At 44.5% G+C, this 19,571-nt stretch overlaps 1 protein-coding gene and 1 pseudogene across 1 annotated transcript; both read right to left on the bottom strand.

Annotated features, from left to right (window-relative positions):
- Window positions 1-1,552: 1,552 nt before the first annotated feature.
- On the bottom strand, window positions 1,553-7,413 carry LOC118399781 (caveolin-3-like). Its single transcript, XM_035796023.2, has 2 exons — window positions 7,177-7,413; window positions 1,553-3,029 (listed from the first exon to the last, which is right to left on the bottom strand). Exons 1-2 carry the CDS (start codon window positions 7,291-7,293, stop codon window positions 2,688-2,690), a joined length of 459 nt encoding a protein of 152 aa, XP_035651916.1. The 5' UTR covers window positions 7,294-7,413; the 3' UTR covers window positions 1,553-2,687.
- Window positions 7,414-12,602: 5,189 nt separating this feature from the next.
- On the bottom strand, window positions 12,603-15,261 carry LOC118399882 (caveolin-2-like; annotated as a pseudogene).
- Window positions 15,262-19,571: the final 4,310 nt, after the last annotated feature.

Here is a 19,571-nt window from a genome sequence, read left to right as displayed (position 1 = left end):
TGCCAAGTCTAGGACAAAAAGGCTTCTCAACAGTTTTTAATCCCCAAGCTATAAGAATCCTGAACAGGTAATCAAATGGCTACCCGGACTATTTGCACTGTGTGCCACCCCAACCCCTCTTTTTACGCTGCTGCTACTCTCTGTTTATTATTTATGCATAGTCACTTTAACTATATATTCATGTACATACTACCTCAATTGGGCCGACAAACCACTGCTCCCTAACATTGACTAACTGGGCGATCTGCATTGTGTTCCCGCCCCCCCGCCCCCCCGCCAACCCCTCTTTTACTCTACTGCTGCTCTCTGTTCATCATATATCCATAATCACTTTAACCATATCTACATGTACACACTACCTCAATCAGCCTGACTAACCGGTGTCTTTATGTAGCCTCGCTACTTTTATAGCCTCGCTACTGTATATAGCCTGTCTTTTTACTGTTTTATTTCTTTACTTACCTATTGTTCACCTAGCACATTTTTTAAACTATTGGTTAGAGCCTGTAAGTAAGCATATCACTGTAAGGTCTACTACACCTGTTGCATTCAGCGCACGTGATAAATAAACTTTGATTTGATTTGATAACACCCAGAGACATGTCAAAAACGCCTATATCCACTGAAAAAAGTGTTCAAAATCCATAGAATTCCCTTTCAAGATCCATATATTTGTGTTTTTAAGGTAAAGGACACCGACCTTCTACTTAAAGCCTTTTGGAATCCACATTTGACACTAAATAAGAAGTGATATTTCCTGGGGACAGAAAAGGCACCACATTGTAGGAATGACCCAGCTCATAAAGTATGTTGAACTTCTGTATCTTACATTTCAATTAATGTGCACATACATACATGTCATAGAAAGATAGGAAAAATATTTGGGATGGGATAATGCTACTTTTATAGGCATGGCCTTACGTGTCTGGATCTAGACCACTGGTTCTCAATAGGCTTTTCTGTCCTTACCTTCCAATGAGAATGACTGGTCTACCTGGTTACAAAAATATGTTTATAATTTCCACTTTTAAATTTCAGACTTGATTTTCCCTCACGAAAAATGTATCAACCCCTACAAAAATGTATTATAATCCACATAATAATTCAAAGTTCCTGTTGCTGCAGGATTATTTTACTGCTGTAGTAAACTGGTTCAAATGAAGATCCTACATCTATAGAGGCCAAGAGGATAATAACAATCTGTGATATCAATTCAAAGAAACCCAAATACTGCTCTGGAATATTTACAGCCACAGTCTTATCCATCAAATAATTATGTGCAAATGTTGATAGAGCAAATTCCCCACAGATTAGGTTAGGCCCCACTCATCATAAATCGACAACAGATATTTGCAATAATACCAATGTCGTATATCTTTAGTGAGATAATTGGCGTGCACTCTAATGCCACATACTTGGCTGAATTGTAGGACCTGCAAATAGAAAATACTACTAATAAACCTGAGTCTCCTTTCTTTCTAACATTCTTACAGTTTCAACAGCCACACAGTCAATTTATTGGTAGCTTATGTGAAAGAAATGTGAAGCAAAATTTACAATTTAGAATGTGTTTAATCAAAATTATTCAGTTGAGAAAATGCATCTCATTGATTCTGTAAAAGGTGGTATAATCTTGTTGAAGCACTACAATTCTCTTTTCTATTGTACAACATCAACTAGTATATCAGCAGGCACAAAATGCACGCATATACACACACACACACACACACACACACACACACACACACACACACACACACACACACACACACACACACACACACACACACACACACACACACACACACACACACACACACACACACACACACACACACACACACACACACACACACACACACACACACACACACACATCTGACTGTTTAATATACTGTATATCAATTCAGAATTGGGCTCTCCAACCCTGTTCCTGTGAATTACCCTCCTGTAGGTTTTCGCTCCAACCCTAGTTGTAACTAACCTGATTCAGCTTATCAACCAGCTAATTATTAGAATCATGTGTACTAGATTAGGGTTGGAGCGAAAACGTACAGAATGGGAGCTCTTCAGGAACAGGGTTGGAGAGCCCTGTGTAGGCAGTATTGTCCTACAGGCACTACAATGTTGTTAGAGTAACTGGGGTGTTTATGTCATGTGACCGAGAAGCTACTGTCCTCAGCATCTCAAGATACATTCCATGGCTGCCAGCGCTCTATTCCCTCAATGAACAGGCAGCTCTCTGCCTTCCAACGGAGCCAGATCTGTCACCCAACCATGCTGCAGCTATCACAGAGCCTCTAATGGCGCTGGTCGCTCTGAGCATGTCAGGACTCAAAGGGCAAGATGGACTGGGCGGGGCCCAGGGCTCCGGGCGGGGTGAGGGTAACGGGGAGTGTCTTGGGAAATATGAGGACACCAGGACTGGTCATCTGTTCTGGCATATAAAAAGGGTACAACATTTCATCCAAACACATGTAAACACTGTGGTGGGTGTGAGTCAGTGGTGGCTGGTGACACTTTAAATGGGGAGGACAGGCTTACAGTAATGGCAGGAATAGAATAATGGAATGGCCTCAAACACATTAAACACATGGCTTTCCATGTGTTTGATCCATTCCATTTACTCCATTCCATTCATTATTATGAGCCTTCCTCCCCTCACCAGCCACCTCTGGTGTGAGTGTCTAGACCTCTTTGCGCAGGGCCACTTTCACACTGCTGAAAATTTTGCCCAGGGCTTCAAAGAAAGGGTCACAGAAGGTCTGGATGCAGAGGGAGTAGATACGACTGATGCACTGTGACTCGATCAGGCAGCTCTTGATGCAGGGCACCACGGCCCAGATATGACAGAATGAGATGCAGGCGAAGAGGAAGCCCCAGAGCAGAGCCACGGGGATGCCGAAGATGGCTGAGAGGATGCGGTAGCACCAGTACTTGGACACAGTGAAGGTGGTGTAGCTGAGCTTCCACACCCCATCCAGACTGTGTGTGCCGTCAGGCTCTGCGATTACATCCTCAAACTCTACCTGCAGGGAAGGAATACCATGGACGACGTTAGTGAATTCTCACTGATGAAAGGAAGTCTAGTGTTTTCTGAGTACCTAACACCAGCGCCAGGATTTAATCAACGACGTGTTGTCAACAAACCCATTGCACTGTCGACAATATGCCTTTGGAAGGTCATTTTCTTAATATTCACGGAAAAGTAATGGTAAATGCTGTGAATGTCGGCACAAGTGTAAACAGTGCACCCTTGATTGAATCCTTGCCCAGTTTCCTCACAAATCAATGGATATGATTATGCAAAAATACATGTGTTATTATGACTTAACAACATTACTGTTATCATTAGTAGTGCCTGGGATACATAGTGGATGAAATAAACACAACTATACCGAGGGCCTATACCACACTTCAATCTGTTCTGTGTACTGTACTAACAAATAGACCCCTTTCTGTGTTTGCAAACATTGCCACACTAGGGACACAGGGAGTTCTCATAGACCGCTAGCAAAAAAGCTTCCATTTACATGTTGCTTATGAGCGCATTTCCCACTACCTTGGATTATGATTGGATTGTAAAGCTTGCATGAATGACCTGCTTATTATAATGGGTGTTTCATCGTTGCCCATCAACTGCATTATACGTAAAAACATTTTTTTTTAAACACTTCAACTTCAACTGGTAAACATACCCTTTGTGAACTTTACTACAGACTATATCAATGAGCATTAACTACTGAATCTAAAATAGGTATTTGGCAAAGATCACAACTAAATATACTCTTAGCAACTGCTCAAGCAATAATCAAAACAACATTGTAAGCGTATGAGAACCCCAAAAACGTGTTTTGTTTAGAAGTAATAACTACAGTATGTAAATGTGGTCTATGTTGAATGGGCGCAGATGGTGATGGCTTTCATTTTCTGCCTCCAAAAGTCAGTGCGTGACGTCATTGTGTTGTGTACTGAAAAGAGTTTCTTCACGTAAAATGCAAGTCTGTGATGGCCCAGTTTGTAATTGCTTGTTGTATTCAGTATCCAACACCTGGTCCTTACATAGACATCTGCTACTCAACCCTGAATGGTAATTAACTTGTTACACTCAACAGATGCCTAACAGATGTAAACCAATTTCTAGAATTTGAAATATTACTACTGAATCACAGTCTATTCCTTTTAATTATCACAACTTTAAAATTGGTTGTAGGCATGCTTTCCAAACTGAAAAGTGGTGCGTGCGTATGTATTCCCCCCATTACTGTGAAGCCCCTAAATAAGATCTGGTGCAACCAGTTACCTTCAAAGGTCACATAATTAGTTAAATAAAGTCCACCTGTGTGCAATCAAAGTGTCCCATGATCTGTCACATAATCTCAGTATATATACAACTGTTCTGAAAGGCTCCAGAATCTGCAACACCACTAAGCAAGGCACACCACCAAGCAAGTGGCACCATGAAGACCAAGGAGCTCTCCAAACAGGTCAGGGACAAAGTTGTGGAGAAGTACAGATCAGGGTTGGGTTATAAAAAAATATCAGAAACTTTGAACATCCCACAGAGCACCATTAAATCCATTATAAAAACATTTGTAAGAATATGGCACCACAACAAACCTGCCAAGAGAGGGCCGCCCACCAAAACTCACGGATAAGGCAAGGAGAGCATTAATCAGAGAGGCAACAAAGAGACCAAAGTTGACCCCAAAGGAGCTGCAAAGCTCCACAGAGGAGATTGGAGTATCTGTCCACTTTAAGCCATACACTCCACAGAGCTGGGCTTAATGGAAGAGTGGCCAGAAAAAAAGCCATTGATTATTAAAGGGGAAAAAAGCAAACACTTTGGTGTTCGCCAAAAGGCATGTGGGAGACTCCCCAAACATATGGAATAAGGTACTCTGGTCAGATGGGACTAAAATTTAGCTTTTTGGCCATCAAGAAAAAATGCTATTTCTGGTGCGAACCCAACACCTCTCATCACCCCGAGAACACCATCCCCATCATGCTGTGGGGATGTTTTTCATTGGCAGGGACTGGGAAACTTGTCAGAATTGAAGGAATGATGGATGGGGCTAAATACAGGGAAATTCTTGAGAGAAACCTGTTTCATTCTTCCAGATATTTGAGATTGGGACAGAGGTTCACCTTCCAGCAGGATAATGACCCTAAGCATACTGCTTAAGCAACACTCGAGCGGTTGAAGGGTAAACATTTAAATGTCTTGGAATGGCCTAGTCAAAGCCCAGACCTCAATCCAATTGAGAATCTGTGGCATGACTTAAAGATTGCTTTACACCAGCGGACCCCAACCGACTTGAAGGAGCTAGGGCAGTTTTGCCTTGAAGGATGGGCAAAATTCCCAGTTGTTAGATGTGCCAAGCTTATAGAGACAAACCCCAAGAGACTTGCAGCTGTAATTACTGCAAAAGGTGGCTCTACAAAGTATTGACTTTGGGGGAGGGGGAAGTTTTCTGTTTTTTTTTTTGTTTTATTTCTTGTTTCACAATAATAAAAAATACATTTTGCATCTTCAAAGTGTTAGGCATGTTGTGTAAATCAAATGATACAAACCCCTAGGTTGTAAGACAACAAAATAGGTTAAATGCCAAGGGGGTGAATCCTTTTGCAAGCCACTGTAAGTAATGAAAATACTGAGCTATAGTATACTCTGAAAAAAAAGTTTAACAAGTCACACCTTTTTCTCTCTCTAAAAATATAAAAAATATCTAAAATATTTCTCTCAAAAATATTGACACCCCGAAAGATTCTTAGAAAAAAAGCATTCAAAAGATTAGTATTTGGTCCCATATTCCTAGCATGCGGTAACTACGTCAAGCTTGTGACTCTACAAACGTTTTGGATGCATTTGAAGTTCATTTGGATTGGGTGTCAGATTATTTGTACACTATAGAAATGCAAAATAATGTATTGTGTCCTTCTGGAGTCACTTTTATCGTAAATAATGGGTTTCTAAACACTTCCACATTAAAATGTGGGTGCTACCATGACTACAGATAATCCTGAATGAATCGTGAATAACACAGAGGGTCTAAGATCACACCCCCAAGACATGATAACCATTATCAATAACAGGAAAGGTTAGCATGTCTTGGGGGCTAACCATTACCAATAACAGGAAAGGTTAGCATGTCTTGGGAGCTAACCATGATCAATAACAGGAAAGGCTAGCATGTCTTGGGGGCTAACCATTACCAATAACAGGAAAGGTTAGCATGTCTTGGGAGCTAACCATGATCAATAACAGGAAAGGCTAGCATGTCTTGGGAGCTAACCATTATCAATAACAGGAAAGGCTAGCATGTCTTGGGAGCTAACCATTATCAATAACAGGAAAGGCTAGCATGTCTTGGGGGTACATTACAATCTTTGACCCTCTGTAATTTTCTCACTCATCATTATTCATGATTCTTTCAGGATTATCTGTAATCGAAGTAGCATCCACATTAATGTAGAAGTGTTTAGAAATATGGTTTACTCTTATTTTGAAAAAATGTCACTCCAAAATGACTCAATACATTATTTAACATTAATTTATATTGAGCACAAAATCATCTGAAACATAGAATAAAATAATATATATAATATAATATAACGTTTTGCATACAATATAGTTCAGTATTTAAATGTTTTATTTTATACAGTCATTATTGCTCATCTTCATCAATAATTTCTGACCCCACTGTACATGCTATACTTAACAGATGACTCACTCAAGTCAATAAAAGTTTTTTCATACGCCCTGTTTAGCCAGGCAGTAGACTATCTCCTTCCACGCTCTCCTGAGCTCTGGGGAAATATAAGGCATGATAGAGTTCACTGTATGTAAACGTGACGACAAACACAGGAAAAGCAGCTATAAAGCTCTGAAAAGAAACCACCTCATAATATCTGTCACAGCGCTTTAGCCCCATTCCAGAAATAAACGCTGGGTGCCGTGCTGGGGCATAAGGAACAGGCCTGGGACTATTTTGGGACATTCATGGCAGCAACACAGCAACATACTGAAGTGTTCAGTGTTGGCTTTAAGTTTAGACTTTAGACTTAATTTTAAACGAAGGTTTAAAACTTGTCTTTCCTTACTTGAGGCAAAACGAGTTCAACCTGTAGATTCAGTGTGCGTGTGAGTGGGTGGCGTCGTCATGGTTTACCTACCTTGATCACATCCTCATTGATCAATTTAGGGTCTCTGTTGATCAGGTCGATCTCCTTGGTGTGGCTGTCTTTCACAAACTTCTCCTCATTGGTGTTGTACTGGTACTGGTCGGCCATGGTGGGGCCGTGGGCCTGGGCTGGGGCAGAGGCAGGGAGAGTAGTGGGGCGTGGAGTGCTGGGGCAGAGGACAGTGAGTGTGAACCCACTGAAGCAGACTGCAGGCAGCCCCCTCAGTCACACTGATCCTCCCTGTTACCACTGTGACGACACGGCTGAAATTCCCCTGGACAGCTGCTACACACACACACACACACACACACACACACACACACACACACACACACACACACACACACACACACACACACACACACACACACACACACACACACACACACACACACACACACACACACACACACAACACACACACCTACACAGGCACACACACTTACACACCCACACACCTAGACTCACACACCTAGACACACACACACACAAAAAACGCATGTCTTAAAGGGGACCCCAGAGCCGTGTCAAATTTCACACTGGGCTGTGGGGTCAGCAGGGCAGGGCTTACATGGTAGCATGAATTTCCACTCTAGGGTGATGCAGTGACGACTCTCCTACTCCTGCTCCCACTAACACCAACAGTTCACTACAGTACCATCCGCGCTGACCAACAACTTCCAGACAGGAAGAATGTAGGACTTTGTCATAAACAGTAATCCACTGTATTATGCTTAGTCAACAAAGTATATGTGAATGCATAGAACATTTTCAAAACAAGATACTTAATTGATAAAGGGTTGAAGTAAAGAATGAGAAAGTATACATATTGGATTTACCAGATCATTCATCATTCATCCATGTTTTGTTGTTGTATGATTGTTTTTTGTTTTTATAGAGGCCAAAAGTCATTGAATGTTGTTTGACTGTGTAACAGTCCTCAGCCCTCTGGTCACTAGCACAAGGTTTATGTTGTAATCCCAGCTCGGTGTCTTTACCTCTTCCCTTCATTCATAAAAGGTGAACGTGATCCTCTCTCTGTATCCTCACCGGTCATTGAATTAAAACTTGTCCACCTCTACTCATCAACGTATTGATGAAAGCACAAGAAAGCATACTGTAGTTCAGCAGGTGTTGATGCATACCTACATTAACAATTAGAAACATGCACTTTACATATGCATTTTTTGGAATGTAATTACTTTTAATAAGCAATGGATGATGTGCATTTCAGCTGTGAACTGACCATCATTATACAATGTCAAATGAGTTTCAGCTAGACAAATGCCCTCTTGAGGTGCTCATCTTCAGTCATCATTAAGCTGTCACCCACTGTGATAAAAAATATATTTTATTGAGAATCTTGTCTAGCTTTATATTGATAAACTACCGCTGACGTGGCAGATGTTACAGTTAATAAGCAGTCAGTGACATAATTGACAACTTCCATTATGTCTATTAACAAATTCTATGGGCTGTACAGCGAGCAAATAGAATAAAAAATAAATGACATTTTCATTTATGAGTCAAGCCTCACTGGTGGTAGAACACTGTGCAGTGTGTCACTGTCTCAATACGTCCACTATAAAGTATTTCATTTAACCTATGGCATATTGCTGGACGGCACATAGTCGTGAGTCAGTGCCAATGCAAGACTAGTTACTGTAAAAGAGAGATTTTTTAAAACTAGGCAAGTCAGTTATGAACAAATTCTTATTTTCAATGACGGCCTTGGAACAGTGGGTTAACTGGCTGTTCAGGGGCAGAATGACAGATTTGTACCTTGTCAGCTCAGGGATTTGAACTTGCAACCTTGCAGTTACTAGTCCAACACTAGATTACCCTCACACCCTGTCCTTGTGAGTCTCAGGGCAAGACAGAACAGAACAAGAGTGACCATGGAACATTTCTGGAAAACCAGGGAATTCATTCAATTTACCCAGAATTTTGCAACCCTAGTTAGTAGTAGCTGATTTCATTGACACATCAAAATCAATATTAAATTAGAGTACTTTGGAGACAAGAAATGGAGTGTTTTATCCCATGGCTCCCGTCAACCCAGGCACATCCATCTTCTACCAGGGAAAGAGCATACTCAAACTCGTCATTGTACTGTAGGTGATAGACGCTAGGGATCCACCTCTTTGATGGTATGCATTCTGTATGAAGAAAGCAAGAGCTTGTCATTGACTTCGTATAAGCCTGTATTATTCATGAATTATCTTTATCATCCTTAAAAGCTCAACTAACTCACCAGTGCATTTTGTATCTATTTTGTATTATAAGCCTGCACAAATGATCTCTACTTCTTATGGACATGTGTTTTAGTGGTATTTTAAAGTAGATATTATGGTCTCGAGATGTGAAAACTGGGTCCATAAATTCAACAGAACCACAGTGAATCTCAACCCCTCTTGCCTCTCTATCTCTGCCACTCTCTCTCTGCCTCTCTCTCTGCCTCTCTCTCTCTGCCTCTCTCCCTCTGCCTCTCTCTCTCTCTGCCTCTCTCTCTCTCTGCCTCTCTGCCTCTCTCTCTCTGCCTCTCTCTCTGCCTCTCTCTCTGCCTCTCTCTCTCTGCCTCTGCCTCTCTCTCTCTCTCTCTCTCTCTCTCTCTCTCTCTCTCTCTCTCTGCCTCTCTCTCTCTACCTCTCTCTCTCTGCCTCTCTCTCTCTGCCTCTCTCTCTGCCACTCTCTCTCTGCCTCTCTCTCTCTGCCTCTCTGTCTCTCTCTGCCTCTCTCTCTCTCTGCCTCTCTCTTTCTGCCTCTCTCTCTGCCTATCTCTCTCTCTGCCTCTCTCTCTGCCTCTCTCTCTCTGCCTCTCTCTCTCTCTCTCTCTGCCCTCTCTCTCTCTCTCTCTCTGCCCCTCTCTCTCTCTCTCTCTCTCTGCCTCTCTCACTCTGCATCTTTCTCTCTCTTTCTCTGCCTCTCTCTCTCTCTGCCTCTCTCTCTCTCTCTGCCTCTCTGCCTCTCTCTCTCTCTCCCTCTCCCTCTCCTCTCTCTCTCTCTCTCTCTCTCTCGCTCTCTCTCTCTCTGCCTCTCTCTCTCTGCCTCTCTGCCTCTCTCTCTGTCTCTCTGCCTCTCTGCCTCTCTGCCTCTCTCTCTCTGCCTCTCTCTCTGCCTCTCTCTGCCTGCCTCTCTCTCTCCTCTCTCTCTCTCTCTCTCTCTCTCTGCCTCTCTCTCTACCTCTCTCTCTCTGCCTCTCTCTCTCTGCCTCTCTCTCTGCCACTCTCTCTCTGCCTCTCTCTCTCTGCCTCTCTGCCTCTCTGTCTCTCTCTGCCTCTCTCTCTCTCTGCCTCTCTCTTTCTGCCTCTCTCTCTGCCTCTCTCTCTCTCTCTCTGCCTCTCTCTCTCTGCCTCTCTCTCTCTCTCTGCCTCTCTCTCTCTCTCTCTCTCTGCCTCTCTCACTCTGCCTCTTTCTCTCTCTCTCTCTGCCTCTCTCTCTCTCTGCCTCTCTCTCTCTCTGCCTCTCTGCCTCTCTCTCTCTCTCTCTCCCTCTCTCTCTCTCGCTCTCTCTCTCTCTGCCTCTCTCTCTCTGCCTCTCTGCCTCTCTCTCTCTCTGCCTCTCTGCCTCTCTGCCTCTCTCTCTGTCTCTCTGCCTCTCTGCCTCTCTCTCTGTCTCTCTGCCTCTCTCTGCCTCTGCTGCCTCTGCCTCTCTGTCTCTCTGCCTCTCTCTCTCTCTGCCTCTCTCTCTCTCTCTCTCTCTCTCTCTCTCTCTCTCTCTCTCTCTCTCTCTCTCTCTCTCTGCCTCTCTCTGCCTCTCCTCTGCCTCTCTAGCTCTCTCTCTCTCTCTCTCTCTCTCTCTCTCTCTCTCTCTCTCTCTCTCTCTCTCTCTCTCTCTCTCTCTCTCTCTCTCTCTCTCTCTCTCTCTCTCTCTCTGAGGACCATGCCTCAGGACTACCTGTCCTGCTGTCCCTTGTCCACCTGGTCGTGCTGCTGCTCCAGTTTCAACTGCTCTGCCTGCGGCTATGGAACCCTGACCTGTTCACTGGAAGTGCTACCTTGTCCTGGAACTACTTTTTTCGACTCTCTCTCTCTCTACCGCACCTGCTGTCTCTAACTCTGAATGATTGGCTACGAAAAGCCAAGTGACATTTACTCCTGCACCCTCTACAACCACTATGATTATTATTATTTTACCCTCCATTTGAACATCTTGGCCATGTTCTGTTATAATACCCCTATAAAACACAATACTCTCTCAAAATAAATGTATCATCTGATTTAGGATTCCTTGCAGTTGTCACGATCAGTCATTACATCCTATATTTACTTGTTGCATAAACAAGACCATAGAAACATTATGATGATATGGAAAAGAGGAAGGAGAGGGGGAAAAAGAAGTGTTAGCTAAGCAAGCAACAGTAATAGCAGTGTATCACTATTGTAAGCCTGTTGCAATTTATGTTCCCTGTACCAGTTCCCTTTGGGCAGAGAGACAGTGGGGGTGGGAGAGAGAGGAAAGGGGAGTGTGGGCTGGGGTCTGGTGGGCTGGGGGTTGGGGCACGGAGAAGGAGGAGGGACAGAAATAGATCCCTGATTGTCACGGAGGGCATGCCTGTGTCTCCTGTGTGTGTCAATGCTGTAAACTGCAGTGGGTCCTGACCGACAGACTGAGCCAGACAGACAGACAGATGGCACCCCAACAGATAGACCGCATGGGAGTAAAATTGATTGTCTAAGACTCCTATATGTTTTGACATTGATGTTGACTTCTTTACTGAACAGTAGGGTCCACCAGACAACTTAAAAGGGTTTCTTACAATCCCAGAGAAATTGAAGAATTTATCCTTGTGGTACAGGCAAGGTTCACTGCAATTTCCATTGAAAATGAACTATCACAAAAATAGTTGCTTCATAAGTTTGTGAATGGTAGTATATGCATGCTAAGGGTCAGAAATCCCAATGATTAGTACGGTAGAGTGCATTAGTATCTCACAACAGCTGTGCAGTGCTTTCAAAGTTTACATAATTTGAATTGCTGGGGCAACTATAATTGCCTAAGTCTATTTAGGCTCCAGAGACAAGTCTGTAGCTCATTATGTTTTATCTTAATTGCTAACACATTTCTTCAAGCTATGGTTTAGAGATGAAACTGACTCCAATGAACCAATAATAGTTCTAAATGAGTATTTTGTACTAAAATAAGAAAAAAAAAATACATTATTTTTAGATACGGTGTAATATAATTGAACAGATTTACTAAATAAATCTGACAAGGTCTACTTTTTAAAATCCATCCTTTGCAGAGTAAAGGTTGCAAAGTAATTTTTTATTTGAGAATAAGACATGACTGCAAACAACCAGTGCCAATGTAGTGTGCTTCAGCCCAGCCCACTCCCTCCATCCTCCCTCCCTCCTTCCCTCCACCCTCCCTCCACCATCCCTCCACACTCCCATAGAAGGTGGCAGAGCCCAACATCAGTCTCTGGCTAGTCAGACGTTGATGCTACCACAGCACTTTCCCATACTCTTAAAGAAGGGAGTGATGGCGATGTTGAACACACTGCTCGAAACAGTCTGAACCCAGTGCATGTTGATCAGGAAGAGCTGCATACAGGGCATGATCAGCCTGGGGACGGACAGACAGGCAGATAGATCAGCCTGGGGACGGACAGACAGGCAGACAGATCAGCCTGGGGACGGACAGACAGGCAGACAGATCAGCCTGGGGATGGACAGACAGGCAGATAGATCAGCCTGGGGACGGACACACAGGCAGACAGATCAGCCTGGGGACGGACAGACAGGCAGATAGATCAGCCTGGGGACGGACAGACAGGCAGACAGATCAGCCTGGGGACGGACAGACAGGCAGACAGATCAGCCTGGGGACGGACAGACAGGCAGACAGATCAGCCTGGGGACGGACAGACAGGCAGATAGATCAGCCTGGGGACGGACAGACAGGCAGACAGATCAGCCTGGGGACGGACAGACAGGCAGACAGATCAGCCTGGGGACGGACAGACAGGCAGACAGATCAGCCTGGGGACGGACAGACAGGCAGACAGATCAGCCTGGGGACGGACAGACAGGCAGACAGATCAGCCTGGGGACGGACAGACAGGCAGACAGATCAGCCTGGGGACGGACAGACAGGCAGATAGATCAGCCTGGGGACGGACAGACAGGCAGACAGATCAGCCTGGGGACGAACAGACAGGCAGACAGATCAGCCTGGGGACGGACAGACAGGCAGACAGATCAGCCTGGGGACGGACAGACAGGCAGACAGATCAGCCTGGGGAGGACAGACAGGCAGACAGATCAGCCTGGGGACGGACAGACAGGCAGACAGATCAGCCTGGGGACGGACAGGGCAGACAGATCAGCCTGGGGACACAGACAGGCAGGCTCCACAGATCAGCCTGGGGACGGACAGACAGGCAGACAGATCAGCCTGGGGACACAGACAGGCAGACAGATCAGCCTGGGGACACAGAGGCAGACAGATCAGCCTGGGGGACGGACAGACAGGCAGACAGAATCAGCCTCCTACAGATCAGCCTGGGGACGGACAGACAGGCAGACAGATCAGCCTGGGGACGGACAGACAGGCAGACAGATCAGCCTGGGGACGGACAGACAGGCAGACAGATCAGCCTGGGGACGGACAGACAGGCAGACAGATCAGCCTGGGGACGGACAGACAGGCAGACAGACAGACTGAGCATTAACAGGCCAGTGGAATATCTCTTAAAGCAAGTTTACACTATACACAATGCATTGAAACAACGGGCACATCATTCGACTCCATCAATCACCAACTGAAGACATTGGATGGACCACATCAGAGGAGGTCAAAGGTGAGAGGACCCACCAGATGTGTAGGCAGCTGAGGACAGCGAAGAGGATCCCTGATACCAGAGAGACGTGCGCGGCCAGGAGGATGGAGATGAGCAGGTAGCACCAGAGATGGGACACTTCAAACAGGGCGTGGCTCCACAGCCACACATTATCGAAGCTCTGCACCAAGGGGGGCTCGGCTATCACGTCCTCAAACGTCACCTCAGGAGACACAGAGGACAGTCAGGTCATGGCCTGGTGGGAGCTCTCTTTAGCATGGGACTTTAGTGAAGTTCTATGTATAGGGATGGTCAGAATAAGGAGGTTGGGAGGTTCTCAAATACTTTAGATTTTTTATTTATTTAATGTGATGCAGAGAAGCCACAGACATGAACTGAATCACACTCACTGCAATAACCACATTACAATGGGACTGAATCATTACTTATAATAAGGTCACAGCGCGAGATGAAAAACGAGGTATAGTTCAAACTGTGTCCACATGAGGTCAGCGTCGCTCAGCACACCAGTTTTCAACATCAGATTCCACTTTGTTGGATGCCAGATCTCCCTCTCTATTGCCTTCAGATGTATGTCCAGTCTACCATTAAAGCTACGGGGTTTGAGATACATGAGTGCTCATGTCAATAAAATCCTAGCCAGTTAATGCATACCACTGAACATTGTATGCATTGTATAGACATTACCTAACAAGTTTACCATTAATGGCTCATGGTGTACAGAGAACTCTATGTAGGTGACCCAAATCCTTCCCTATCTCAACCATAACATTTCCAGAGTATCTCAGAACATCAATACGTGATTATATGCATACTGTTGCTCTTATTTCATGCCTGTGTTTAAACCTCCCCTTCCCCTATCTGGAAGTCAACAGACAGGGGATGTGGGGTATGCGGAGTATTTGCAAGCACACGCAGTGCTTTTATCTCCCACAGTGTGCTCTCTGTCTGTATAAACCTTCACTTTAACTCGCTGTTTACCGGGCTGTGCAGCAGTGTGTGTCAGTTACCTTTAGACACTTGTTGACTCCCCTTGGGTCCCTGTCCTTCACCAGAGGCCTGGTGTAACTGTGGATAGAGATGGAGAGTGAGACAGAGTCATCCCCTTGGGCTGGTTCCTCTGCCTCTACCTCCACTACTTTCTCCAGTAGTCCCTCTGCTGTGTGTCTGTCTGGAGGGATTCCCAGGGGTGGGACCCACAGAGGAGTCTCCTGCTCCACTATGTCCTCCAGGTCTAGCCTGGTCTTGGCTGGCGTACGCCCTGTGGCCATGGTGTGTGTGTCTCAGTGGCGTGCACCTTCACTGGGCTGGGACAGAGGATGAAGCGTGGGGGGGTCACTCTGGAGGTTGACCACCCTAGACCAATCCTACTCCGCTCGTCCCAGCAGCCCAGTCGCTGACACCCCAGTGGGACATAGTGGACTGGTGACTGCATCTGTGCATACTCCCTCAATGTGGAATTCCCAAATTGGCTTTCACAGGCCTGACAAGCCAAATGAAGGAGCTAATTTTGACCTGTGTGAGAACTTTCCTAAAGGAGGAGCTGTCCTCCACATTGTAATTGACAGAGTAAAATTTGCGAATTATATACAAAAAACATCTGAGGCACACGTGTTGATTTGAGTCCATTGATAACAGTGTGCTAATTATAATGATGTTGGTAATGCTGCTTCATCCTGTAAAACATATTTTGCCGGATTTCAAGACACAAAATACATAGTGAGACAATGATATACACTATATACACTATATACTGCTCAAAACAATAAAGGGAACACTAAAATAACACTCAGTGCTCAGTGTGAACCTGCTTTCATCTGTGAACAGGGAACAGGGTGCCAGTGGCAGATTTGCCAATCTTGGTGTTCTCTGGCAAATGCCAAACATCCTGCACGGTGTTGGGCTGTAAGCACAACCCCCACCTGTGGACGTCGGGCCCTCATACCACCCTCATGGAGTCTGTTTCTGACCATTTGAGCAGACAAATGCACATTTGTGGCATGCTGGAGGCAATTTTGCAGGGCTCTAGCAGTGCTCCTCCTGCTCCTTCTTGCACAAAGGCGGAGGTAGCGGTCCTGCTGCTGGGTTGTTGCCCTCCTACGGCCTCCTCCACGTCTCCTGATGTACTGGCCTGTCTCCTGGTAGCGCCTCCATGCTCTGGACACTACGCTGACAGACACAGCAAACCTTCTTGCCACAGCTCGCATTGATGTTCCATCCTGGATGAGCTGCACTACCTGAGCTACTTGTGAGGGTTGTAGACTCCGTCTCATGCTACCACTAGAGTGAAAGCACTGCCAGCATTCAAAAGTGACCAAAACATCAGCCAGGAAGCATAGGAACTGAGAAGTGGTCTGTGGTCACCGCCTGCAGAACCACTCCTTTATTGGGGTGTCTTGCTAATTGCCTATAATTTCCACCTGTTGTCTATTCCATTTTCACAACAGCATGTGAAATGTATTGTCAATCAGTGTTGCTTCCTAAGTGGACAGTTTGAATTCACAGAAGTGTGATTGACTTGGAGTTACATTGTGTTGTTTAAGTGTTCCCTATATTTTTTTGAGCAGTGTATATACAAAAGTATATACCCCTTCAAATGATTGGATTTGACTATTTCAGCCACACCCATTGCTGACAAGTATATCAAATCGAGCACACCGCCATGCAAAATCCATAGACAAACATTGACAGTAGAATGGCCTACCTGAAGAGCTCAGTGACTTTCAAAGTGGCACCATCATAGGATGCCAGTTCGTCAGATTTCTGCATTGCTAGAGCTGCCACGGTCAACTGTAAGTGCTGTTATTGTGAAGTGGAAACTTCTAGGAACATCAACGGCTCAGCCGCAAAGTGGTAGGCCTTACAGAACGGGATCTCCAAGTGCTGAAGCGCGTAAAAATCATCTGTACTCGGTGGCAACACTCACTTCTGAGTTCCATACTACCTCTGGAAGCAACGTCAACACAAAAACAGAAAAACTTCATAAAATGGGTTTCCATGGCCGAGCAGCCACACACAAGCCTAAGATTACCATGCGCAATGCCAAGTGATGGCTGGAGTGGTGTTAAGCTCGCCGCCATTGGACTCTGGAGCAGTGGAAACGCATTCTCTTGAGTGATTAATTATGCTTCACCATCTGGGAGTCTGAAGGAAGAATCTGGGATTGGTGGATGCCAAGAGAACACTACCTGCCCCAATGCATAGTGCCAACTGTTATGGTTGTTGGAGAGGAAATAATGGTCTGGGGCTGTTTTTCATGGTTCGGGCTAGGCCCCTTAGTTCCAGTGAAGAGAAATCTTAACGCTACAGCATACAATGACATTCTAGACGATTCTGTGCTTCAAAATTGTTGGCAACAGTTTGGGGAAGGCCCTTTCCTGTTTCAGCATGACAATGCCCCCGTGCACAAAGTGAGGTCCATACAAAAATGGTTTGACTGGCCTGCACAGAGCCCTGACATCAGCCCCGTCGAACACCTTTGGGATGAATTGGAACGTAGACTGCAAGCCAGGTCTAATCTCCCAACATCAGTGCCCGGGCTCACTAATGCTCTTGTGGCTGAATTGAAGCAAGTCCCGGCAGCAATGTTCCAACATTTAATGTAAAGCCTTCCCAAAAGAGTGGAGGCTGTTATAGCTTCAAAAGGGGGACCAACTTCATATTAACGCCTAAGATTTTGGAATGAGATGTCCATTGAGCAGATGTCCACATACTTTTGGTCATCTAGTGTATCGCAGGGCATATACAAGTGTCAGACATTGAAATGGATCAATAGATTGAATAGATCCACATCCAGCATGATTCACATGGATGTGATGTGGTTTTATTGTCATGCTAAGGGTGTCATCCACATCGCCTGGTTGAACAGCACAGGAGACGGTGCTGACGCAGTATGCCCTTCAGTCTGCAGACATGGAGAGCCAGCAAGCAGCCTGTTCAAAGCCTTGTAATAGAGCCATTGAAAGTGAGATATATTGCATGGCTTTATAGCGCTCTCTGCTGGCCAAGACGTTTTACTCTGCATTTGTCTATTTAGAAGCCTATGAAACATAATTGCCAAACATGCAAGCTGACAAGGTGAATTAGTTTCTGCACACATCTTTGTCTGCTGTACTGTACCACTACCCATTGCTGCTTACTGCAGACTTGAGTCAAAGTGCAGATAAATATACAGACAACAATCATCATCAAATAAGCTTCGACTTGGTGATATAGTGTACTGAATGGAGTGTCTCCCCCAGGTATTGATGGGTGGATTGCTTTTACAGCAGCCATTCTGAAGTAGGGTATTGAGACTGGATGTGATGATTGATGTGTGGTGAAATCATGGTGATGGAATGCACCAGGCATCTTGGTGGGTGATCCCCACAGACAGAGACAGAGATGTGCCTGCTCTTTATCACACAACAGAAATGATGTAGAAGTGACTCAAGCCACCGTGGCTTTGTTAATCTGTCATATAATATACAGAGCCTTCATAAAGTATTCATACCCCTTGACTTATTCCACATGTATTTGAGTTACAACCTGAATTCAAAATTGATTTTTTTTAAACGTCTCACCCATCTATCTACACACAATAACACATAATGAACAAGTGAAACATGTTTTTCAAAAATGTTGCAAATGTATTGAAAATTAAATATAGAAATATCTCATTTACATAAGTATTCACACCCCCAAGTCAATACTTTGTAGAAGCTACTTTGGCAGCGATTACAGCTGTGAGTCTTTCTGGGTAAGTCTAAGAGCTTTCCACACCTGGATTGTGCAACATTTGCCAATTATTCCTTTCAAAATTCTTCAACCTCTGTCAAATTTGTTGTTGATCATTGCAAGACAACCATTTTCAGGTCTTTTCATAGATTTTCAAGTAAATTTACATCAAAACTGTAACTTCGCCATTCAGGGACTGTCTTCTTGGTAAGCAACTCCAGTATAGATTTGGCCGATTTGTGTTTCAGATTATTGTCCTGCTGAAAGGTGAATTCATCTCCCTGTGTCTGGTGGAAAGTAGACTGAAACAGGTTTTCCTCTAGAATTTTGCCTGTGCTTAGCTCCATCCCATTCATTTTGTATTTTTAAAAACTCCCCATTCCTTAACCATCACAAGCATAACCATAACATGATGCAGCCACAACTATGATTGAAAATATGGAGAGTTGTACGCAGCAAGTGTGGTATTGTATTTGCTCCAAACAAAAAGTTAATTGCTTTGCGACATTTTTTGCAGTATTACTTTAGTGCTTTGTTGAAAACAGGATGCGTGTTCTGGAATATTTTTATTCTGTACAGGCTTCCATCTTTTCATTCTGTCAATCAGGTTAGTATTGTGGAGTAACTACAATGTTGTTGATACATCCTCAGTTTTCTCCTATTACAGCCATTAAACTATAACTTTTTTCAAGTCACCATTGATCTCATGGTGAAATCCCTGAAATCCCAGAGTGCCCTTCCACTCCGGTAACTGAGTTAGGAAGGACGCCTGTATATGTGGAGTGACTGGGTGTATTGATACGCCATCCAAAGTGTAATTAATAACTTCACCATGCTCAAAAGTATATTCAATATCTGCCTCTTT

The sequence above is a fragment of the Oncorhynchus keta genome, chromosome 21 (genome assembly GCF_023373465.1).
Source record: "Oncorhynchus keta strain PuntledgeMale-10-30-2019 chromosome 21, Oket_V2, whole genome shotgun sequence".
In the NCBI taxonomy this organism is placed as follows: Eukaryota; Metazoa; Chordata; class Actinopteri; order Salmoniformes; family Salmonidae; genus Oncorhynchus; species Oncorhynchus keta.
This window is presented reverse-complemented; position numbering and strand designations above follow the sequence as displayed.